The 25,088-nt window shown below is 38.8% G+C and overlaps 3 protein-coding genes across 3 annotated transcripts in view; 2 read left to right on the top strand and 1 right to left on the bottom strand.

The window, feature by feature from the left end:
• The window catches only part of CXADR (CXADR Ig-like cell adhesion molecule), a 72,515-nt gene extending 69,334 nt beyond the window's left edge, over nt 1-3,181 (top strand). The window contains exon 8 of the mRNA XM_032174658.2: nt 2,616-3,181. Within this exon, the coding sequence (XP_032030549.1) occupies nt 2,616-2,657 (42 nt within the window). The 3' untranslated portion in view covers nt 2,658-3,181. The remainder of the gene's footprint in view (nt 1-2,615) is intronic.
• Nucleotides 3,121-23,346, bottom strand: BTG3 (BTG anti-proliferation factor 3). The gene is made up of 5 exons (XM_032174655.2): nt 23,143-23,346; nt 19,420-19,600; nt 14,649-14,786; nt 8,387-8,594; nt 3,121-3,804 (listed from the first exon to the last, which is right to left on the bottom strand). Exons 2-5 carry the CDS (start codon nt 19,590-19,592, stop codon nt 3,565-3,567), a joined length of 759 nt encoding a protein of 252 aa, XP_032030546.1. The 5' UTR covers nt 19,593-19,600; nt 23,143-23,346; the 3' UTR covers nt 3,121-3,564.
• Nucleotides 23,347-23,369: 23 nt separating this feature from the next.
• Nucleotides 23,370-24,546, top strand: LOC116481767 (uncharacterized). Its single transcript, XM_032174656.2, has one exon. It carries the CDS (start codon nt 23,403-23,405, stop codon nt 23,775-23,777), a length of 375 nt encoding a protein of 124 aa, XP_032030547.1. The 5' UTR covers nt 23,370-23,402; the 3' UTR covers nt 23,778-24,546.
• Nucleotides 24,547-25,088: the final 542 nt, after the last annotated feature.

Here is a 25,088-nt window from a genome sequence, read left to right as displayed (position 1 = left end):
GTGGTTTTGATTTGCATTTCTCTGATGGCCAGTGATGATGAGCATTTCTTCATGTGTTTTTTGGCTGCATAAATGTCTTCTTTTGAGAAGTGTCTGTTCATGTCCTTTGCCCACTTTTTGATGGGGTTGTTTTTATCTTGTAAATTTGTTTGAGTTCATTGTAGATTCTGGATATTAGCCCTTTGTCAGATGAGTAGGTTGCAAAAATTTTCTCCCATTTTGTAGGTTGCCTGTTCACTCTGATGGTAGTTTCTTTTGCTGTGCAGAAGCTCTTTAGTTTAATTAGATCCCATTGTCAATGTTGGCCTTTGTTGCCATTGTTTTGGTGTTTTAGACATGAAGTCCTTGCCCATACCTATGTCCTGAATGGTAATGCCTAGGTTTTCTTCTAGGGTTTTTGTGGTTACGTGATTTCTTTAATATATTTGGAATCTATTTTTATGGTTTGAAGTAGGGGTTTAATTTTTAAAAATGGATAGCCAAATACCTATTAATTTTTGTTTTTGTTCTTTTATTTTTTATTTTTATTTTTTATTATTATACTTTAAGTTTTAGGATACATGTGCACAACGTGCAGGTTTGTTACATATGTGTACATGTGCCATGTTGGTGTGCTGCACCCATTAATTCGTCATTTAGTGTTAGGTCTATCTCCTAATGCTATCCCTCCTCCCTCCCCCGACCCCACAACAGTCCCCGGTGTGTGATGTTCCCCTTCCTGTGTCCATGTGTTCTCATTGTTCAATTCCTACCTATGAGTGAGAACATGTGGTGTTTGGTTTTTTGTCCTTGAAATAGTTTGCTGAGAATGATGGTTTCCAGCCTCATCCATGTCCCTACAAATGAGTTCATAAAAAATGAACTCATCATTTTTTATGGCTGCATAGTATTCCATGGTGTATATGTGCCACATTTTCTTAATCCAGTCCATCATTGTTGGACATTTGGGTTGGTTCCAAGTCTTTGCTATTGTGAATAGTGCTGCAGTAACCATATGTGTGCATGTGTCTTTATAGCAGCATGATTTATAATCCTTTGGGTATATACCCAGTAATGGGATGGCTGGGTCAAATGGTATTTCTAGTTCTAGATCCCTGAGGAATTGCCACACTGACTTCCACAATGGTTGAACTAGTTTACAGTCCCACCAACAGTGTAAAAGTGTTCCTATTTCTCCACATCCGCTCCAGCACCTGTTGTTTCCTGACTTTTTAATGATGGGCATTCTAACTGTTGTGAGATGGTATCTCATTGTGGTTTTGATTTGCATTTCTCTGATGGCTAGTGATGATGAGCATTTTTTCATGTGTTTTTTGGCTGCATAAATGTCTTCTTTTGAGAAGTGTCTGTTCATGTCCTTTGCCCACTTTTTGATGGGGTTGTTTTATTTCATTAGGAATAGATTGGAAAAGCCGTATTTATGAGAGCTTTCTTTTGCTCTAAAGTTTCAGGACAAGGTGGAGGATGGGTAATCGAAACATTGGCAGAATCTTCTGAGTAATACATCTACCTGTATGCAGTCGAATTCAAAACTAATAGTTTCCCCAAGAGGCCCTGTCATTTAATCATCAGAACTAATTAAGGAGATTTTGTAGTAACGTGGAATGTTCTGGCTACTAGGTATGTGCCAAAAATAACACTTCCTTCTTGACACTATTATGCTTCTGATTTTCCCAACAAGCCTATATAGTCGTCCCCCTCAGTATCCTTGGGGGATTGGTTCCAGGACCCTCCTGGATACCAAAATCCTCAGATGCTCAAGTGCCTTATATAAAATGGCTTTGTATTTGCATATAACCTATGTACATCCTTTAAATCTAGATAATACCTAATGCAATGTAAATAGTTATATTTTAAAATTTGTATTTTTTTATTTTGAATATTTTCCATACATGGTTAAATACACAGATGAAAAACCTACAGATGAGGACCAATATGCTCATAAGCAAAGCAACAAATAAATTCTACCTGCTAACTTCATGATAAAAATACTTGAAACTTTCCAACTTTACACTCATCACCTACAAATCTGTCATCACCACAAAACTCTCAAGGACCCATAAGGAAGCAGTGTGATGACTTTGAAAGTAATTTTTTTTCCTTTTTTTTCTTTAAATAACTTTGGTTAAAAAAACTGGTAAAACACATCTCCCTTGTGACACTAATAAACATGCTCACGTTTGAATAGGCAGTCACTAGATTTCAGGAAAAAAGTAGATATGGTTTAGAGAGATGTTAAAATCGTGTATGGCTTAACAAAGAGTACAATATTAAAACTAGAAGTCTCAGGGTTTAAAAATGAGTTTTCTGAAGTTGCGAGCTTTAAAAACTGACTTTACATTTTCATACTATTGAGCTATACCTTTATGATTTGTGCAGTTTTGTATTTCAATAGAATTTATCTTCCTAAAAAATAACAATAATTTGTGAAGTAGCCATGGCCATGCAATGATTTATTAGCACGTTGTGATTTTTCTGGTAAGTCAAATAATTTAAGACTGCAAATTTAAAGATGAAGGTAATGGAAAAAGTATTGCTGATCTTAGCTTTTAAAAATTTACCTTTGGAGAAAAATCAAAACTCTTATAGAGGTATCTCTTTTTTTCTTTTTGTAGTTCAAGTATCCTAACAAGACTGATGGAATTACAGTTGTATAAATATGAAGGACTACTGAAGAATCTGAAGTATTGTATTATTTGACTTTATTTTAGGCCTCTAGTAAAGACTTAAATGTTTTTTTTTAAAAAGGCACAAGGCACAGAGATTAGAGCAGCTGTAAGAACACAGCCACTTTATGCAATGGCATTAGACATGTAAGTCAGATGTCATGTCAAAATTAGTACGAACCAAATTCTTGGTTAAAAAAACCCTATGAATAGTGACACTGATAGTTAAAAGATGTTTTATTATATTTTCAATAACTACCACTAACAAATTTTTAACTTTTCATATGCATATTTTGATATGTGGCCTTTTAGGAAAAGTATGGTTAATAGCTGATTTTTCAAAGGAAATTTTAAAATTCTTACATTCTGTTTGTTTTTGCTATTTAGTTAAATACATTGAAGGGAAATACCCTTGTTCTTTTTCCCTTTTTTATGCACACAACAGAAACACGCGTTGTCATGCCTCAAACTATTTTTTATTTGCAACTACATGATTTCACACAATTCTTTTAAACAACGACATAAAATAGATTTCCTTGTATATAAATAACTTACATACGCTCCATAAAGTAAATGCTCAAAGGTGCTAGAACAGATCGTCCACTTCTACAGTGTTCTCGTATCCAACAGAGTTGATGCACAATATATAAATACTCAAGTCCAATATTAAAAACTTAGGCACTTGACTAACTTTAATAAAGTTTCTCAAACTATATCAATATATCTAAAGTGCATATATTTTTTAAGAAAGATTATTCTCAATAACTTCTATAAAAATAAGTTTGATGGTTTGGCCCATCTAACTTCACTACTATTAGTAAGAACTTTTAACTTTTAATGTGTAGTAAGGTTTATTCTACCTTTTTCTCAACGTGACACAACACAGTCAAAAACGAAGTTAGTGAGGTGCTAACATGTGAGGATTAATCCAGTGATTCCGGTCACAATGCATTCCAGGAGGAGGTACCCATGTCACTGGAATTGGGCGATATGGTTTATTTTTCCTTCCCTGATTTGGATAACCAAATGGAACAGGAGGAGGATAGTGATTCTGATGGCCATTCCCTCGATACATTCCTGGCTTTTTTCTGGGCAAAGGGTGCCACATTGGAAGAGGTGGAAATATAAGTTCTGAAATCTGTAGGGAAGAGAACACATTAAGTTAATTCAAAGGAAAAATTCATCATCTATATTCCAGATTTCTCATTAAAGACAAACAAAGTTACCCACAACCCTAAGATCACATCTAAGTGACATTCCTATTGTCAGGTCTAAATACGTTAAAAACCTCATGTGTAATAGGCGTATAATGTATAACAGGTGACCAGTGTTTTCTGATGCATAAAGAAATGAATACACTCAAACACGGTATTTCCTAAACAACTTCAACCAGAAAAGACCAAAACATGGAACGAATGGAAGCTTGTAAGGACATCCTTGTTTTAGTCCAGTGGTTTCCACAGCTGGCTAAGCCAGGAGTCACTTGGAAGCTTTTAAATACAAAACATTGGAGCTGGAGGCCATTATCCTTAGCAAACTAATGCAGAAACAGAAAATCAACTACCGCATGTTCTCACTTGTAAGTGGGAGGTAATGATAAGAACTTATGAACACAAAGAAGGAAACAATAGACAATGGAGTCCATTTGAGAGGGGAGGGTGGGAGAAGGAAAAGGAGCAGAAAAGATAACTATTGAGTACTGGGCTTCACACCTGGGTGATGAAATAATAGGTACAACAAATCCCTGTGACACATGTTTACCTATGGAACAAACCTTCATGTGTATCCCTAAACCTAAAATAAAAGTTAAAAAAAAAAAAAGATAAACACGAAACATTCATGCCCTAGCACTGGTCTAATGAACAATAATAAAATCTCAGAACTAGAAGCCAGGTATTTTGACAAAGCTCCCCAGGTAATTCTCATGTAGCCAGTTTAGTATTTGGGAATAATAGTTTTAGATTATCCCGTAAATCAGATGGGCACATCAGGTTCACATTATTCAAAGTGTTTTTATCAGCAGTTTTAGACCTCTCTGCCTACAATGCCACATCTTCTTAAATTTCTGATTTTGCTAATCTCTAATCTGCATTTCTAAGTATAGGATTTTTTAAAAAAATTATATTCTATATAGCATTGCATTCATGATAGAAAATTCAAAAGGTACAAAAGGGTAAACTGTGGAAAGCCTCTCTTTTTTTATCTCACCCTTCATCTTCTTTACCTTAACCCTTCTCAAGGGCAACTGACACCAAACATTTTTTAAAATATACCTTTAGAGATATTCTATCCACATCTATACACATTTTAAAAATATGTATGTATACTGGATTGTATCCTGCTTTTTACATTTGATAATACATTTCAGAAACATATCAATACATAAAGATCTTTCTCATTTTTCTACAGCTAGATAGTATAGCAATGACTATAAATTAAATGGTCTACTAGTAATGGGACATTGAGGCTGCTTTCAGTCTCTTACTATTAAAAAAAAGATATACAATGAACAAAACAATACTGCAATGAATAACAGCACAGTAAATTCTAATATAAGGCTTTATAGGCATATTTTCGTTTCTTTTGGTAAATATTTAATACTTAGGAGTGGAACTGCTGAGTAATAGAAGAGTTACATATTTAACATTAAAAAGTGCCAGTTTTCTGAAGTAGTGGTACTATTTTACACGGCTACCAAGTTTATGAATCTAGCTGCTTCACATCCTTGCTAACATTTCATGCTGTCAGACTTTTAAATTGGGCAGTTCTGGAAGAACTAGTGTTTCATATGGATTTAATTTGCATTCCTCTGATGATAAATGAGGCCATTCACATAACTCCTTTTGTAAAGTGTTTATTCACATCTTTTGCTCCTCCCGCCCTTTTCTTGAGATTACAGCAGGATATGCCCATTATTTTTCACTGCGTCATTTACCTTTTACTAGTGATTTGTTAGCGATTTTTTAAAAAGTATATTCTGGAAATAACTCCTTTATAGATATATGTAATGAGAATATTTTGTCCTAGTCTACGGTTTGCCCATTTTCTTAATGGTTTCTTTGATGAACAAAAAGATGATTAATTTTGATGAAGTCCAGTTTGTCGATTTTTTTCCCTTATTAGTTACTTTTTGTGACCCTCTAGAAGAAATATTTGCCTGTCACAAAATAAAGATTATATTTCCCTGTTTTCTTCTAAAAGTGTCAGAGATTTATCTTTTATGTTGAGGTACACGATCCATCTCAAATCAAATTTTTTTTTTGTTTTTTTGAGACGGAGTCTCGCTCTGTCACCCAGGCTGGAGTGCAGTGGTGCAATCTCAGCTCACTGCAAGCTCCGCCTCCCGGGTTCACGCCATTCTCCTGCCTCAGCCTCTCCGAGTAGCTGGGACTACAGGCACCTGCCACCACGCCCAGCTAATTTTTTGTATTTTTAGTAGAGACGGGGTTTCACCGTGGTCTCGATCTCCTGACCTCGTGATCCACCTGCCTCGGCCTCCCAAAGTGCTGGGATTACAAGCGTGAGCCACCGCGCCCAGCTCAAATCAATATTTTTGTGTATGGTGTCAGCTAAGTTAGGTTCTTTTTTTTTTTTTTTCCCTACACAGATCATCCAGTTGTTTCGGCACAAGTTCTTGAAGACTTTCCCCATTGAATTGCTTTGGCACTTTTGTTAAAAGGGAGAAAAAAGACTAACTGTATGTATGTGGGTCTACTTCTGGACTCTATCCTGTGCCATCAATATATTTGTATGTTTTTAAACCATTACCACACTGTCTTGATGAATATATAATAGCTTTGAATTAGTGTGAGCCCTCCAACTGATACTCCTTTTTAAAAATTTTGAATCAATTTGTCACTTCCTAGAAAAAAACCTTTTAAGATGTTCATTGATACTGAATTGGATCTACAGATCTATTTCAGGAGAACCGACACAATCTTCATTTCTTCATTTTTTAAGATATGAATAATTCTTTATCCCCTCTTGGGATACCTTTTATAAAACAGTAGAGAACAAAAATTCCAAGCTAGAAATTTTTTTGTCCTTATTTGATAAAACTTTTTTAAAGCTTGTGGCAATGCCAGATTCAAGATACTAGAAAGAAGAAAATCAAAGTGGGCCATTTGCACTAGCTTTCACACAAGGACTCACAGTAGTAGTGTTTCTCCATTATAAAATGTTTTGCTAATGAGTATTATGCCAAGGAGAAATGTTTTCCTTAAAAAGCACGTAAGAGACACCTTAATTTCCATACCTTTCTGTTATCCTAATAGTCTTTCAACATGAGGGAAAATAAATGCAATTTTATTTTAAAAGAAATCTTAAAAATTAAAGGTTAATTTGCTTGTAAAAAATTAGCAGCAATCAATTTAATTTGAGACTTACATTCTTGCTTAACAACAAATAAAATTCTGAAGTAAAATTGCCACACATTTGGATGAATTCCAGAAAATTCAATATACATAATTTGCAACATAATCCATCACACAGAGAAAAACAAAGCCTCAAATATTTATGGCAAGGGTTTTAAAAATGATCCTGAAGTACAAATACTATGTTTACTTATTTATATAGGGAATCTCTCTGGAAGGATACTAAAAAAAAGAAAAAAAAAACTGGCAATGAATGTCTCTGTGGAAGTGCACAGGACTGGTCGTTGGGGAGAAAGAGGACTTCTCACTATTATACTGTCTTGTACTGTTTGAAGTTTCATAAAGCCAGGTACATGTTATATACATATACATATACATACTCATATACATATATCCCTAAATTATAATAATCTTCGGAACTAATCTTCCCCTCAAGTCTAGGAAGAATAATTCAACTGAGAAAAAAATGAGAAACCAAAAATTAAGTTACACTGAAATAATGTTCATTATGTAAATGTATGCTGAATTTAAAAGTTTAATTTATCATACTAAAAGCTCCAATATTCTGCTTCTTACTCATTAGGTCTAAATTTTCATTTTCAGCTCAACCTTTCCACAAACCTGGTATGTTTCATTACATTTAATCAAAGCAAGTAAGTAAAAATAGGTACCTTTAAAAATTAATAATAAGTACATGTACAGAATAAGGCTTAACTCAAAAAATCTCTATAAATTGTTCTGACTTTAAAATATCTTTCCTGTTGAAGAATGCTGTTTGGTCAACAATTTTTTAAAGTCCATTAAATGTTCTTTGGTATGTAGATATAAGTAGTAAATAAGTGAATGGATCTGTAAGTGCAGGCACACTAGCTATATGACTTTTAACTAGTAAAGCAAAAAGGGAGACAATGTTTCAGCTTGAGTAAAATATTAATTATAATATAATAAATTTACAGAGGTTTCTGTTTAATCATGGAAGGGGAGAGAATAGAAAGTTAAACCCAAAGGTACAAAACAAAGTGTTACATACTACAAAAAGTAAGTGGTAACTTTTGAATGAGATTTTAAAATATCGGGAATGTTTTACCATCATGAATTTTCTACTTTTTGCCAATTTTTCTGAAATATATTTATCCTAGTTATTGTATAGTGAAGCTGACCTTTGATAAAATGACTCAGGATGCCTATTTACGTGCCAGAGAAACAGCTTCCCCTTAGCATGGGGGAAGGCAAGAACTATTATCCAGAATCTCAAATCAGAAACCTTGGGCAATGCCAAGTAGGACTACCTGAAAGGTCCTGGCAATCCCTGCACATGCCTTTAAAACTGAGCTGTTTCATGGTTACCTGGTACACAGGACTTGCGGCTGCAGTCACCGAATTGGGTTTCACTTCCATTTCCTTACTTGTTTCTTCATCTGAAGAAGAGGATCCTGAATGATAATCAGAGGTAACCTTATCAAGGGCCCTGGTAACTTTCCTGGAGATCTCATCCTTGTTCTCATCTTCATTTTCAAAGCTGGCAACAATGAATGCATTGTTTTTCTCTCCATACCTAAGAATAAAATTAAAAACTTACAAATCTTGAAGTCACATCAGCAAGCAAAAAATGTCCATAAAAACAAAGAGATATGGACATGCCATCAATACAAGGCAAAGATGGAATCATCACAGAACTTGACCCTACACATTTAATATCCTAATACAGCTCAATGCCAGCAAGCAAACCACAGTTTTCTACTTCTGGTCTATTTAAGTATTCATAAACGTAACCCCATTTTCTTATTTTCTTTCTACTAATTTCTAAAAAAAAAATTGTTTAAAACATCAAAAAAGTCCATTGTTTTGATTACATTTTTGTATGTACCAATGAAATTGGTTGTACAATAAAACATTCTGATGTATTTTTATTTTTTTGAGATGGGTTTCACTCTGTTGCCCAGGCTGGAGTGCAGTGGCACAATCACAGCTCACTGCAGACTCTACCTCCTGGGCTCAGGTGATCGATCCTCCAACCTCAAACCTCCCAAGAGGCTGGGACTACAGGAGTGTATCACCATGCCCAGCTAATTTATATACATTTTAAGAGACAGGGTTTCACCATGTTGCTGAGGCTGGTCCTGAACTCCCAGGCTCAAGAGATCCACCCACTTCAGCCACCCAAAGTGCTAAAATTACAGGCATGCGCCACTGGCTGTTTTTTTTTTTGTTTTTTTTTGTTTTTTTTTTGAGACGGAGTCTCTCTCTGTTGCCCAGGCTGGAGTGCAACGGGTGTGATCTCGGCCCAGTACAACCTCCACCTCCCAGGTATTCAAGTGATTCTCCTGCCTCAACCTAGCTGGGATTACAGGTGCCCGCCACCACGCCCAGCTAATTTTTCTTTTTAGTAGAGATGAGGTTGCACCACGATGGCCAGGCTGGTCTTGAACTCCTGACCTCAGGTGATCCACCCGCCTCAGCCTCCCAAAGTGCTGGGATTATAGGCATGAGCCATCACGCCCAGCCCCAGCTGTACTTATAAATGTAATATATATCCTAGTAATTCAAGTCACAGATCAACTAGAAATTTCCTATAAAATTGACTTTAACCCCAATTAAATAAAAAAGGGGGCCTGTTATTTATACTCACAAAAATGAGAACTGAGGCAGTTATTGAGATTAAAGAAAAAAGATAGTTGTTGAAGAATATAGAGGTTTTGCTTAAATTATATTGCTTACTTCAGAGTTTCCTAGGAGAACTACTTACCTCTCATCTTAATTTTTTTTTAAGGTAAGATGGAAAAAATCTTGTTATTCTTCCAAAACATTTTTGAAGATTTTTGATTTTTTTTTTAAGTTGTCAAAATATGTAACCTATGCTGCTGGTTACTTAAAAAGAAAATCTGAAATGTAGGAAAATAGTGTAATAAACTCAAGTACAACCAAGAGTTTTTATTCAGTGGACATAGGAGAAATCCACAAATCTATTTAAATAGATTGCACAATGTCAACACTATCAAACAATTTCTAGCATCAGGACAAAGGATATTGTTAAGCAGTTCTTACAAAACATATACAGTTAGAAATGCAATTAAAGTGATTCTAAGTTTGAAAAAAGATAAAAATAAGTAACTAAGTAGAAATAATGCCAAGCTTTTGATTCAATAAAAATAGTTAGCTGATGTTAATTCATTTCAAGATAGCACACATCTCAAATTATTTCTGAATCAGAATGGTTATCTATTATAAAGTGAAAGGCTTAACTGCTATAAAGCCTTTGAAAATGTACATGAGGCTGGGTGCAGTGGCTTACACCTGTAATCCCAGAACTTCAGGAGGCCTAGGTGGGCAGACTGCTTGAGCCCAGGAATTTGAGACCAGTCTGGGTAACATGGCGAGACCCTGTCTCTCAAAAAAACGAAACAAAACAAACAACAAAAAAAAAACAAAAAATTAAAAAACAGAAAAAAAATGTATGTGGAAATCTAGTAGTCTCATAGATCACAGATAGATGAGTTCTATTTCTTCAGATGGCTATGCTGTCTTCCATTCCTATAGGCCAAATGAAACCATAAATACTACTTAAATATAGTACATAACTTCGCTTTTCTATTCTTTTTTAGTTTACCTCATAAAAGTTGCTACAGGGGCTGGGCGCGGTGGCTCACGCCTGTAATCCCAGTACTTTGGGAGGCCAAGGCGGGCGCATCATGAGGTCAGGCGTTCGAGGCCAGCCTGGCCAACATGGTGAAACCCTATCTCTACTAAAAATACAAAACATTAGCCAGGCATGGTGGTGTGCACCTGTAATCCCAGCTACTCAGGAGGCTGAGTGAGGCAGGAGAATTGCTTGAACCTGGGAGGCAGAGGTTGCAGTGAGCTGAGATGGCGCCACTGCACTCCAGCCTGGGCAACAGAGCGAGACTCCGTCTCAAAAAAAAAAAAAAAGCTGGGGGGGGGCGGGCATTAGACTAGTTTCTCATTCTGGTTCTGCCACTGACTAGCTCTGGTCACCACAGGCAAGTCACTTAATTTCCCTAGGCCTTAGTTTCCTATATGCTGGACGAGGAAGCTGGAGCTGGCTAGATAGTGGTTGATCTATGGCTGGTGACTCTTCGTAGTATAAAATACCTAAACAGAAGCTGGACATGGTAGCTTACATCTGTAACTCTAGTACTTTGAGAGATCAAGGCAGGAGGATTGCTTGAGCCCAGGAGTTCACGATTACAGTGAGCTATGATCATGCCACCGCATTCCAGCCTGGACAACAGAGCAAGACCCTCTCTCTAAAACAAAACAAAACAAAACAAACAAAAAATAAAATTCCTAAACAACTGAGTTCCTCACAACATAAAATTTGTGTTCTCTAATTTCAAGTTTACTTAGCATAAGGTTTTAGCAATCCACATTTACTCCATGTCCTCTCCACAGTTGGAAGACTCAACAAATTTCAAGACAATCAAGGGTCAATTCATGTGTTAATGACACTAACGTAACAATGGCTTAGACCTATCTTCAGTTTTGCCCGTTAATGGAATCAAAATTCAAAAATGGAACGGCAAGAAATTTGAGAAAAATTCCTGCCTTTGTAGAAAGAAACCTCAACCAAGGGCAAATATCTAATGATTGAAGGATCAGCATATTAACTCAGATTTCTTTGACACCCAATTCGGTTCTGCATTTCTCCCTTTGTACTATTTTGGTATGAGGGCTCTCTCTTCATGGTAAGAGAAGCTGCTGACTATACTACTATAACATTACAATGTGCAGTCGATCCCTTAGGAGAATTAGTAAACACCTGGACAACTTTTAAACTTTCCATTTTTCAATGATCACTGGTAAAACATCAAGGCTAATTTAGTTATTTAGAAACAATCAATAGTATCTAACACTCTGTATTGGGGGAAAAAGGATTGCAGAAATCACCCAAAAAAAAAAGTTGTAAAATATGTTGAGTAGATAATGAAGCTGGCATCTATTCTCAGAACTTCTCATCATAGGCAAGATTTATTTTCTATTCTGTATCACTAAGTGATAACCTTTCTAACTATATGGCACTCTTTGTACTCTTGCAACATTTTATTCTGTCAGAGTTAAGTGAAGACTATGAAGAATGTTCTCAGTGCATCTCAATTTTTTTTACAATCTTAGTCTCTAGTATACCAATGAGTTATTATTTTTAAAGATTCTCAGATATTTGATCAATTGTATACTTGCTAGATCAGCTTTAATTTTCAAAATATCTACGTTTCCAGTTTTGGTGAAAAAACATTTCTCAATGTCTTTTTCCTCTGTTATATCAACCACCTCTACTCAACGGTTAATACGTCTTTCTTTTTGGGGTTCTGTTATTGAATGAACACCTGACACTTGCAGGTGATTTCTACTAGCTGTGAAAAAAATCACATCAGAGCCAATTTTTGGCAAAATTTTACATATAAATTAGAAGCCTACTGAATGCAAAGGTTTTCTAAGATTAATAAGATGAAAGCAAAGTAGCAGTTTTTTCCTACCAGGCATCATCAAGTAATGAAATGTCTACTGAAGTAGAATGTCCGTATAACTAAAGTTTTTATGTTCAGGTACTGAGACTTATTTTAAGCATTTTAAATACATAGGTCCAAAATGTTTACATAATTATGTAACTTGTTAAACATCCTTGGACATAAAAACTTTCCCCTGATGGTTTAGGATCATTACATTGAACATAAACTATTTGATTGTGTGATAACATAATTGTGCTGATTTTTTAGCTTTTTCATTTTTGCCTCTATGTCAGACCACATGACATTTTTTGGTAGCATCTGACTGATCAACGTTCTTTCAAATGCTGCTTCTCACATTTCATGGGTTAAGAAACCACACAACTAACTTAACTGTCTGTTAAATAGGAGCCAACTAGGATCTAAGTGCAGGTCAAATTAAAAAGTAAACAATTCAATATAGTAGCTTTTTGACAGCTATTTCTTATAAATGGAGGTCTTCTGCACAAGTTCAGTGGCCAAAGTTTTCCAAGTCTGAAACTAGCCTAAAGCAAGTCTTTAATTAGTCCCAGAATCTAAAAATGTTTATTTTCTCAGATCTAAATTTGAGATAGCTTCCTCCCCTTTTCTACCCGAGAAAGAAGTATTGGAGAATGTTTATCACAAAACTCTACCACCTACACCTGGTTTCCCGAAGCAGTAAACTTACACCAACCACTGGCAAATCAGGTAGTAACCTTAAGCGGTGGTCCTGACAAAATTTAATGGAAGAATAATCATGTAATTCAGCTCTCATGTCTTCACCTCCACCTTCATTGCTGGAATCAGGTCAGTCTGCAACCACCTTAGGAGTACATAGTTAGGGTTCCTTCAAAAAGCAGCTTTACTACAATCAATAAAGAGGCCAGGTGGTCAGGTGAATTGTACCTCAAAACCAAATAGAAACATCCGAAAGGTAGAGCCACAGGAAAATTCTTGCAGGAATTCCATGCCTCTGTTCATCTTCTTCCTACTTAGAACATCCTTCCCACCTTGTCACGTGGTCAACCATGGCTCATCCTTCACCTCCCAGCTCAAGTATCACCTACTCAGTAGTCTCCTGACTCAACAGATGCAGTAACTTTCTACTTTGTGCAACCCACCACTGCATTTTGTACACATTTCTAACATAAATCAGATAACAATGTAATTTGCTTACTTTTCTTCTCCTTAATTTCAAACTGAACTACCTAAAAGCAGAATGTTGCTTTCGTTTTTGAAAACACCACAACTGAGAGTGCCTGGTCCACAAATAATGGTTTTTGAGCAAGTGGAGTTCAAAAAGATTTCATACCTAGCACTGATCTTTCACAACTCTATTCATTAGATGTGAAAAATAACTTCCATTATAAAAATAAAACCACGAAAGTATCACTCAGTCACTTACATAATCAAAAAAGAGGAGGCCGGGCGCAGTGGCTCACGCCTGTAATCCCAGCATTTGGGAGGCCAAGGCAGGCGGATCACGAGGTTAGGAGTTTGAGACCAGCCTGGCCAACATGGTGAAACCCGGTCTCTACTAAAAACATTAAAAAAAAAATTAGCCAGGCACAGTGGTGGGCACCTGTAATTCCAGCTACTTAGGAGGCTGAAGCAGGAGAATCACTTGAACCCGGCAGGCAGAGGTTGCAGACAGCCAAGAATGCACCATTGCGCTCCAGCCTGGACAACAAGAGTGAAACTCCGTCCCAAAAAAAAAAAAAGAGGAGAGAGGGAGAATAAACAGAAACAGAAACAAACCAAAAGTGGTTAGCCAGTATTATTTGGGATTAGCTTCTTAATTTGAAGATAGACAAGTGCACCGCCAATTAAAGATAACAGACACCTAGCGGAATCTAGGTGTCTACTTCTTGGTCTACAATAAGCTTCTTGGCAAAGCACTACTAGAAAACTCCCGCCTAATCAGTTTCTTTTCTCAGCTATAAAGCAGGAATGTAACTAGTCCTTCAACATCACCTCCAGAAAAGTATTTCATAAAATTTACATCTGAGAGAGTTAAACCACCAGCTCCTGGCCATAAAGATACACAGGCAGGCCGTACATGACAGAATGTCATAAAATTAGTTCCAGCATGATCATCCGTTCAGCCTCTAAACTTGAGAACTCACCGACAGCACACCTCACATGGGTCCACCCAGAGAGTGAGCTCCTTTGGCAAGCCCAGGTCACTATACAAGATGCAGCTGTTTTCACAGGCTTTCAGGACATCAGGATCAACTCTCTGAAATTTATTGACACGAATACATCTACAACAAAGTGGAGTTACGTTAATGGATTTAAATGAATTTAATCATAAACGCCGTAATATCTATTCATACTTGCCAAGATGAGTAATAAAACAGTAATAAAAAAATACCCTGGTAGACAACCTAGGAGCATATCTATCCTAAAGAGATAATAAATATGAACTACAGGCACAGAGGCAGCCTGAAAAAAAGATGGCACCTATGTGAGCCCAAGGAAATCACTGGTACTGGGTCTACCTCAGTCTACCCAGAGACTTGACCACCCATGTACATTAAATGAGCAAGGAGTATGAAAGTTGCACAAAATTTTAGAACTCTGAAGGTAAAAGTTTCTGTAGGCCAAGTTCCTATACAAAAAAATCTCTAACAAAAGGCCTCCTCATCTAATGTTTCAGATGGTATTTGGAAATGCTTATGACAAGTTCTGATCTGTCATTAACTTGCTTTTATATCTCAGATAGTAAAGTGGTAAGAGGACACCCTTGCTTTACCTATAATTGTTCTATAAATACACGGTAAGTGAAGGACACAGATTCATTCATATCACAACTAACATGTTATTGGCTTATTTCATTTAACTTCTATTTACCCAAGGACTTTTATTTAAATAGTTGTCAAAATTAAGTGAGGAAAATTTCTAAACCAATAGAGCCCCTGTCCCATCTTTTTTTAACCTATTATACGACATCTACCTAATGGAATGTTTAATAAATACAAAAATATGCATTCTGTTAAATGATAAGCATTCTGATTAAGTAGAGAAATAGGGCTTATGAAGGAAAAGTATTTACTGCCTACAATCAAGAATCAATCAAGAGAACTTGGATTTCAGCACTAATCCTAGTATTTATCAGGTAAGCTTAGTTAAGTCACCATACCTCTTCCTCAGACCTGAAACTATACAACATGGAAATACAAGTTAATTGATAAATAGTAATTATGCTGTAAAATACAATGATATAAAGACTAATGTGCTATTTAAAGATTTTGTAAAAGTTAAATTATTAGTTGGTTTTAATTTCTATTTAAAAAATGAAAAAGTTGGCTGGGCGCAGTGGTGAGCCACTGTAATCCCAGCACTTTGGGAGGCCGAGGTGGATGGATCACGAGGTCAGGAGATCGAGACCATCCTGGCTAACACGGTGAAACCCCGTCTCTACTAAAAATACAAAAAATCAGCTGGGCGTGGTGGCGGGCACCTGTAGTCCCAGCTACTCGGGAGGCTGAGGCAGGAGAATGGCGTGAACCCAGGAGGCCGAGCTTGCTGTGAGCAGAGATCGCGCCACTGCACTCCAGCCGGGGGGACAGAGTGAGACTCCGTCTCAAAAATAAATAAATAGATAAATAAAAATAAAAATAAAAAATGAAAAAGTTCTCAATAGGTAATAGGAATAAATGTTTCTACATAGTAATATTAACAATAATAACCATTTTTAAGAATTTATTATGCAATGGACAATTTCCTAAATGCTTTGCATGTATTAACTCTTAATTCTCATGATCGTCCTGTGAGTTAGATACTTTTTTCCTCAGCATAAAGAAAAAGGGAGGCAGAGAGAGTTTGAGTAACTTCCCAACATTACACAGCTAGTAAGTGATGGATCTAGGGTTCAAATCCAGGCCACCAGACTCCAAAGGGCAAGTTATTTCCTTAATACTCAACCCTGTATATATGTACTTATCTTAGCATCACCATTAACAATATAACAAAGGCAAAGTGAGAAAAATTATTTTCTAGTATGTAAAATACTGCTTAGTCCTTTTAAACACATGGTCTTATGCTATAGATTCTAATATTGTATAGGGTAATTTGAAAGATCCCATGTGCTCTGGGACCAAAAAGCAGTTAAGGATAAAAAGATATATCTTAGATGTGTGTGTTTTCTTATCTACAATGAAGGTGATACAGGCTCTAAGCTTACAAATTATATATAAATATAGATAGTTAAAGAGAGTCTATGCTTCAACAAAATCTGCATACCTTACATGTTTTGTACTGTTTTCTTCACTCTACATACTGACTACTTATCCATTAACTACTCTTCAAAAACAAAATTTCAAAAGTTGCATAAAACTATTGTATCATTTACTTAATGTTGACAGTTTAGTTCTTTCCATTTTTGCAATTACAAAGTGTAAGAAACATCCATATTCATACATGTTCGTCTGCATTTCTAATTATACTTCTAGAATAGATTCTTGGGAGACTTACTGTTCAAAAGGTATGAATATTTTTACAGATCTTGATAATATTGCCAAATTGCTCTCCACAAGTATCTTATTTATACTGCAGAAAAACAATTTCAACTTACAAACATTTTGTAAGAGAAAGAACACTCCACCTACTCTATGGACTGAAGAGTCTCCACCTATTCTATGGACTGAAGTCTCTACCAACTTGGTTAATCTTATATTCTATTCATTTTTATAACAGTAACAACCCGCTATTTTCTCTACTTCAAATACAGCTTTAAAATGACTCAGTAAGGCCGGGCGCGGTGGCTCACGCTTGTAATCCCAGCACTTTGGGAGGCCGAGGCGGGCGGATCACGAGGTCAGGAGATCGAGACTACGGTGAAACCCCATCTCTACTAAAAATACAAAAAAAATTAGCCGGGCGTGGTGGCGGGTGCCTGTAGTCCCAGCTACTCGGAGAGGCTGAGGCAGGAGAATGGCCTGAACCCAGGAGGCGGAGCTTGCAGTGAGCCGAGATTGCGCCACTGCACTCCAGCCTGGGCGACAGAGCGAGACTCCGTCTCAAAAAAAAAAAAAAAAAAAATGACTCAGTAATGATACTTCTGATCACATGCCAATTTAATCTTGTTTCAGTTTTTTTTCGCAAGTTTTTAGAATTAATGGAAATGAAATTGTACACTGTCTGACCTTTAAGTATTTACTTGACAGTGCCTCTTTTTTCAGTAATAGTATGGTGGCTTGGCACTTCCAAAAAGCCTTCATCCAATGTCAATTAAATCAAAGTAAAAAGCCTCAACGGTTCTAACTTACGAAAGCTGTTCACTCTATCAGAAATGAAAATATGCAAAAAAAAAAAAAAAAAAATTAAGAGAATCAAGTGATAAGATAAAAAATGACTTGAGCCTGTGTTAGCATGCACATTTCTATTTTAATTCACATTTTCCAATTTACTGGAAATCTCTGGATTAAAAATGAAAAGGAAAATATACTATTTTGATTCTCTCCTTGTCAACAGAACACAAGCTCATTTGATTTTCAGTACATGAGAAATTAGCAAATAATATGTTTGCCTCCTTTTTAGATTCCTTGAATAGTGCTGTACTTGCAAGAGCTCAGTGGCAGAAAGGAAGTCTTTCTGACATCAAAGCACAAAGTGTTGATTTGTGTAGGAAACTTTGGAGACATCAATATATACAAATAAAAGAGAATTTCTGTAGTTATCACTATAGTCACTGTTCCACTTTCATTTCTTGTGGCCACATCCACAAATGGGACAATGTTTGACAGCTGAGTTTAGCAGAACATTCTCAACTGAGGTTCCTGAGCAGTCACATAAATACTACAGTGAGCATGCCAGGGCATGTTTTATAGGAGTCTGCTCTTCTTTAACCTGTAAATGTACGTTATTTTAAAGCAGAGTACAAAAGACAGCTGCAAATGAGAATTATCTTCCTTCTCAGTGCCAAAACAGTGGTAGCACTGTGGTGTGCAGAAAGCCCATGAAAACATGGTATCATGTAGATCTGAGTTCAAATCCCAGAACCTTGGCCAGGCATGGTGGCTCACGCCTGTAATCCTAACATTCTGGGAGGCAAAGGCAGAAGATCGCGTGAGGCCAGGAGTTTGTGACTCACCTGGGTAACACAGCGAGATCCCATCTCTACAAAAAAAATTTTTTTTTTAATTAGCCTGGTGTGTTGGCGCATGTCTATAATCCTAGCTACTTCGGAGTCTGAGGCAGTAGGATTGCTTGAGCCCAGGAGTTTGAGGCTGCAGTGAGCTATAGTTATACCACTGCACTCTAGACTGGGTGACAGAGCAAAAACAATACCACAAAAAAAAAAAAAAAAGCCCCCAAAAAAGCAAATCCCAGAGCCATTATTTACTAGTCATGGATCACAGGTGAGTCACATTCATCTAGAAAATAGTTACACTGACTTCTATCACAAATATATAAATGAGATTATTCTTGTATTAACGACATATCAGGTGTCTAATAATCTTAGTTCCCTTTTTCCATAAAACTTTTTTTTTCAAAGAACATATAACATGTAATTTACTTTTAGATGCAAGATTCACTTCTTTCAACTCCTACCATGCCCATTAATGTGTTATTAGGGGTCCTCTAGAATTGTGAAAATCCCTAAGTATGTGTGAGAAACAGAAATGCACTGTTAGGAGCCAGGCTATAACCACAAAAGACTAACTCCTATGACCCCATAGCATTGGCCTCCTGCGTCCAGGCAGTGGGACTCTACCACTCCACCAACAAATACTTGTTTTAAAATGAGTAAGGAGAAAATACACAAACACCCCAGAGTTCTATATTTTGCAGATGAAACACCTGTAGACATGGTCTGCACGCCCTTTAATCATCTGGCCTTGAACCCACCTCAGGGGTTGATCAGCCTCTGCTTAATCCAATCTAATCCTTTACCTGTAGGCCTGTCCTTTCGATGGTTTTTCTGGATACCAGTGATTTTTATATTTTTCTTGAAGTATTAGGGTCAATTTCTCAGCAAACCTCTCAACTGCCTCTTTTTTCAACTTATCATGTTTTCGAACTAGCCTTGTGAAAAAGAAGACAACGGCAGCAATTTCGTTCTTCATTTTTTTCCCTGCAAAGATAAAACATGTTTTCTCAAAAAACCAAAATATGAAAACTGAGAAGATGAAGCTCTGTAAGATACACCTCCTTTACAGCTCTCCCCTTCCTCCTTCCAATTTTATCTTGTATTTCTTTGGCTTATATCTGGAGTAGAGAACAATCTACTTATCTTTAAGCCATAAAGGCCTTATTATAAAATACTACTTAAAAATCTTATCACTTAGCTTCATGAAGAAATTCCGTAAAGAGTGCACATTGCTCCTGTTGGCCAAAATAAAACCAGACCTATCAGTAAAAGAGAAGCACTATAATAAATGATACGACATAGATGTTACTGTGTGTGTCAATATTTAGCTGCAATAATGTAAGTTTAAAATTCTGTGAAATGATTTGAACTTTAAAACATAAAAAAAGTCTACTTTAAAATCTAGAACTGTAGAGCTATTTTTTAACAGAAAAGTTCGGCAGTTCCTAAAAAGGTTAAACAGAGTTATCATACGACACGGCCAATTCTACTTCTAACTATTTGCCCAAGAGAAATGAAAACATATGTCCACACAAAAACCTTGTACAGAAATGCCCATAGCAGTATTCTTAATAGCTAAAAAGTGAAAACAATATGTTTACCAACTAAAGAATGGACAAATATTGTGGTATACACATGTATGGAATATTATTCAGCAATGAAAAGGAATGAGTACTAATACAAGCTACAATATGGGTGAACCTTGAATACAGAAATGCCCATAGCAGTATTCATGACAGCTGAAAAGTAAAAACAATCTATATGTTTACCAACTGAGGAATGGACAAATACTGTGGTATACACATGTAATGGAATATTGTTCAGCAATTAAAACGAATGAGTACTAATATAAGCTACAACACGGGTGAACCTTGAATACATCACACTAAGGGAAAGAAGCCAGTCACAAATGACCACATATTGTACGATTCCACTGATATGAAATATCCAGAATAAACAAATGTATATAGACAGAAGTGGGAAGCCGAGAAAAGGAGCATTGCTAATAAGTACAGGGTTACTTTTTGGGGTGATAAAAATATTTGCTAAATTTCACTATAGTAATGGTTGTACAACTTTGTGAATATACTAAAACCATTGAACTGTATATTTTAAATGGGTGAATTGCATGGTATATAAATTAAATCCCAAAACTGTTCTACATAAAAAATTTCAGCATTGACTTTCCGAAAGTACTCTTTCAGGAAGAGACACACATTTATCCAGAAGTTAACAGACACAAAAACTAGTGGCTCTATCAGGACATATTTAAGAAATGGAAATTCAGGTCACCCACAGAAAAACAAACTGAAAGAAATAATCAGAGATTTAGCTACATTTTGGATTGCCTCAAAGGATTTTAAAAATGGTATATCTGATTTATCACTGATTAATCCTTAAAGGCAAACCGTTGTCCTAAGATTGTTTTGATGTATGTTCTGTCTCAGTGAGCTCATTCATCTGGCTGCTGTAACCTGGAGTTATTAAGATGCTGCATTTAGTAAGCAACATCACCTTATTGGGAGCCAATTACGTATTAAAAACATACAGCTTCTGCTATGTTTAGCATAAAAACGACTAACCAGCAGTAGTTTGTGTTCCCACATTTCCAAACAAATAAAGCTGATTGTTAGCTTTCTTTTCTCAAACTGCTCTTTAAGTCTCTCTTCAGAATGTGACTCCTTTATTCCAAGTGCAAATTCAAACAAGGAACCTCACTGTTAAATAAATTCTACACAGTTATCTGAGAGGTGTGCTGGCAGCCACAGATAGCCTGATCCTGGAGGGGAAGGCACACAAATCTTCCTCCCAGAACCCTAGAATGGGAAATTCACCTTCTACAGCCAGCTACCAGGCACTGGGCATGGGTCCACACACGAGTGTGCAAGTACACATAACCCCAGCCCACCACGACTGCTGTGCAGCCTCCTCCTGAAAAATGTGAGCCATTTCCACTTTGTAAAGCTACATTTATATTCCACCACCATACGATGAAAAAGAAAACCCAAGGCAATTTAATATACGGGTTGGGAAGAAAGTTTTGCTGATGGAACTACATTAGCCTCCACTCCAGCAAAGCAAACAGGGAACCACACTAAAGAAATTTACTGAATCTTTAACTAGATCCTTCTCCTCATTCATTACATTTGCCAACTATGTGCCACATATCTGAGTTCTGGATTTGTTTTTGTTTGCTCTGCTTCATATAAAAAAAAATAGAAAAGAAGGAAAGAACCACTTAGTGGTTGCCTTTGGTTGTAACACAAGATGACTCACTTGGACTTTTGTTTTCCCCGTTTGAAGAAATGATAGCTGGAACAGCTGAAAAATAAGCCCACTCCCACCAGTATTCTAGGAGTACCAAAAGGTGAAAGAGGGAGAGTTACAGCCAAGGCGAGAACCACCAGAGGCAAGCAGGGCCAAGAAGACCTCAGGCGTCTTGAGTAAGTAGGCGTCCGCCACCCACACTCAGAGCAAAAGGCTCCCATTTTAAATATCGCACGGTGACGTCATCCCGGGACCTCGTCACCGCGGCGGCTGCTCCTCAAGTTCTACTTTGTTCCACAAGGCTCCTCTGCTCACGGTTGCGTGGATAAAACCCAAAGGGAATCCAGAATCAAGCTCGGCCTCGCAGAAGTTTATAAATTTGTACTTTCCCCTCCCTTGTAACGAAAAGCTAATCGCAAACGTTTCTAGGAACACATTTTTCTCCTGATAGACGTTCCCAAGGTGGAGGGCGCGAGAAGACTGGCCCGTGGGGTGAGGAGCCCCGGCCCGGCCTCAGCGGCGCCACAAAGCGGGCTCCAAACCATGAAGACGGGAAATAATTTTCCAAGGGGCTAAGAGTTGGACTTTTTGAAACCATCGAAACCTGCTGCTAGGCTCTCCCGCTGGGGTTTTGAGAGAGGTAGGTGAGGAGGGATCAAACGTCTCCACCCACTCTTGAAAGAACCGCCTTGAGCTGCGCCCAACTTCGGCAATCCCGGTTTTCCCCAAGTTCAAGGGGAAGGGCCCTGGCGCCCAACGCCCAGCCTCCCCGACAACATCCTCGCCAGGGTGCGCCTGCCCCGCCGGCCCGCAGGTCCGCTGTCCCCAGCGGGCGGCCCTGGGTTCGAGAACCCGGCTTCCCGGAGGCGCGACTCTCCAGCAAACAAGCGAGGCTCCAGAAAACCCACCGACGCGAAGGGGGTGGACAGAGAGTGGGAAGCCGCGGGGCTGTCGCCCACCCGGAGGCGGAAGGTAACGCGCTGTGGGAAACGTGGCAGGAGCCCTGAGGCGGCGTCTTTTTCCTCAGGCGCCCGCCGAGGGTCCCGCGGAAAGCCTCGCGGGCCGCCCTCGCGGCCCGCAGCCCTGCTCTGGCGCCGAGCCGGAGCCCATGCAACCTGGTTCCATCCCCTGCCCCTCCCCTGTCCCCGGTGCGCCGCCCGCCAGCAAGCCTTCGACGTGGCCGCAGGGGCGCCGGGACCACCCTCCCCCGATACCCACAGCCCCGCCATGTCTGCCTTTCCCCGGCCCGGTCTCCTCACCGCCGCTGCCGCCGCCGCTCTCCGGCCGGAGATTCGGCGGCCCAGATCGTGTCCTGGCCGGGAACTGAGGGCTCCGCCTCAACGGGCCCGCGCTGGGCAACAGGGAGCGCAGCGAACCTCGTCCGGCGCGTGCCGCTCCCGCGTCGTCGGGCGGCCAAGCGCGCGTTGAGAAGACTGGCGGGCGGGCGAGCGCGCACACGAGTGAGCGCAGCCCCAAAGCGGCGCGCAGGGGGCTCGCGGCCCGGAAGAGGGGAGGGGCGATGACCCGGGAAAGGGTTGGCGCCGCGCGGGATCTGCTCGCGCGCCTGAGGGGCGGTGCCGGGGGCGGGGCTTCGTCGCGAGGCCGCCCCCGAGCCCCGGGCCTAGCCGCACGGGAGGCGACACACCCTCGCCCTGTCCTGAGCCTGGCGCAGACCCGCGACTGCGACGGCGCGGTCCGCAGAACCGCGGGCTTCCCTCCCCGGCAAAAAGCGGCGCTGAGGGCCTGTGGGACCCCAGCCCGGCCGCGCTACGTGCGTCAGTGCCTTCGGGGGTCGCGCGGGCTTGGTCCTTTCGGCTATCTCGGCCTTTTTGTTTCCCCCTCAGATCTCTCCACGCTGCACTTGACACCCTCAGGGCGGGATGGCGAGTTCTAGACCCAGCTCTCTTGACCCGGGGCTTCATGGGGGACACGGACTCGACGGGAAGGGGAACTTTGCATTTATGGATAGATCCTCATTCTTCTTGCTGTAGTCAATTACACGCACGTTAACCGTGCAGCCGCCCTGCTGTATTTTAGGCGGTCGTTGGCACTCCTAGTTGGGCCCTTCCCTGGCCCCTCACAGCAGGGACTGCCTCCTGTGGACGCTTGTGTGCTGCCCTGGCACCGGCCACTGTGTTTTGCACAAAGGAGAGGCTCCAAAGATGTTGGCCAAAGGAATGAAGCCTTGAGAGTCCAGGCTTTCTATTTCTGAGACACTCTACTCAAGGACTTCCCAGATGCAAAGCTTCGTCTTTGAGCAAATACAGATATGGAGAGGGAACATTAACTTTCTGAAGAAAAGAAGGAACATCTTTTTCAACCTTTTTATATTGAGTTAGCACCATGGTCTTAGTTTTGTGAAAGCACTTTAATACATTCAACTAGCGGGAGGAATACAAGATATTCCTACCTTTTTGTTATTATTATTAAAAGAGGGCTAAAACATGTAAATTACTTAGGAACTGAATGTTCAAGTTATACAGTATATTGGCCAGATTCCTTACTAGGCCTGGGAGCATGTTTTCAGCTCAGTTTTATGAATGTTTTAAGTCTTTATTACTGATGTTTGTTATTATAGCTTATTAGCAATTCAAAATGATAATTTTTTGGCAGTAATAAATATACCATCCCCCAAACAGTACAATAAACTTTATTTGTAAAAAGAAGAATTATACCATTCTAGGGCTTAGTCTACTTACTGGTACATTTAAAGAGGATATTTACACCTTGGAGTCTTCTAGGAGGTGTGAAGATGTTTTTTTAAAATCATAACAATCTGATGAGGTTATTTTTACAGATAAAGGCCTTTAATTCTGCAGTTTCATAAAATAGCTAGGTAACCACCCACATTACTCAAAATTTGTCCAGAAATTTCTGTAGTTTAGGATTAGTATTTTGTGTAGTATTTATAAATCTATGGTCCACATTTTCCAGTCTTAGAGCAGTACCATATTCAAAAAACACAGGCAAGAACCTGAAACCCAATTTCAAAATGACTTTTAAAAAATTATCAGGCTGGGCATTGTAGCTCATGCCTGTAATCCCAGTACTTTGGGAGGTCAAGGAGAGAGGATCACTTGAGCCCAGGAGTTCAAGACCAACCTGGCCAACATCATGAAACCCAGTCTCTACAAAAAATACACAAATTAGCCAGGTGTGGTTGCGTGCAACTGTAGTCTCAGATACTCTGAAGGCTGGGGTGAGA

The sequence above is a fragment of the Hylobates moloch genome, unplaced genomic scaffold (assembly GCF_009828535.3).
Source record: "Hylobates moloch isolate HMO894 unplaced genomic scaffold, HMol_V3 SCAFFOLD_14, whole genome shotgun sequence".
NCBI classification, from domain to species: domain Eukaryota; kingdom Metazoa; phylum Chordata; class Mammalia; order Primates; family Hylobatidae; genus Hylobates; species Hylobates moloch.
This window is presented reverse-complemented; position numbering and strand designations above follow the sequence as displayed.

Coding starts and splice junctions, on each gene's coding strand:
- LOC116481767 (XM_032174656.2), top strand. CDS start 23,403: ATGACCCGGGAAAGGGTTGGCGCCGCGCGGGATCTGCTCGCGCGCCTG.
- BTG3 (XM_032174655.2), bottom strand. CDS start 19,592: ATGAAGAACGAAATTGCTGCCGTTGTCTTCTTTTTCACAAGGCTAGTT. Junction 14,787..19,419: donor TCGAAAGGACAGGCCTACAG/GTAAAGGATTAG, acceptor ACTTTGTTGTAG/ATGTATTCGTGTCAATAAAT. Junction 8,595..14,648: donor CCATGTGAGGTGTGCTGTCG/GTGAGTTCTCAA, acceptor TTTTATTCTTAG/GTATGGAGAGAAAAACAATG.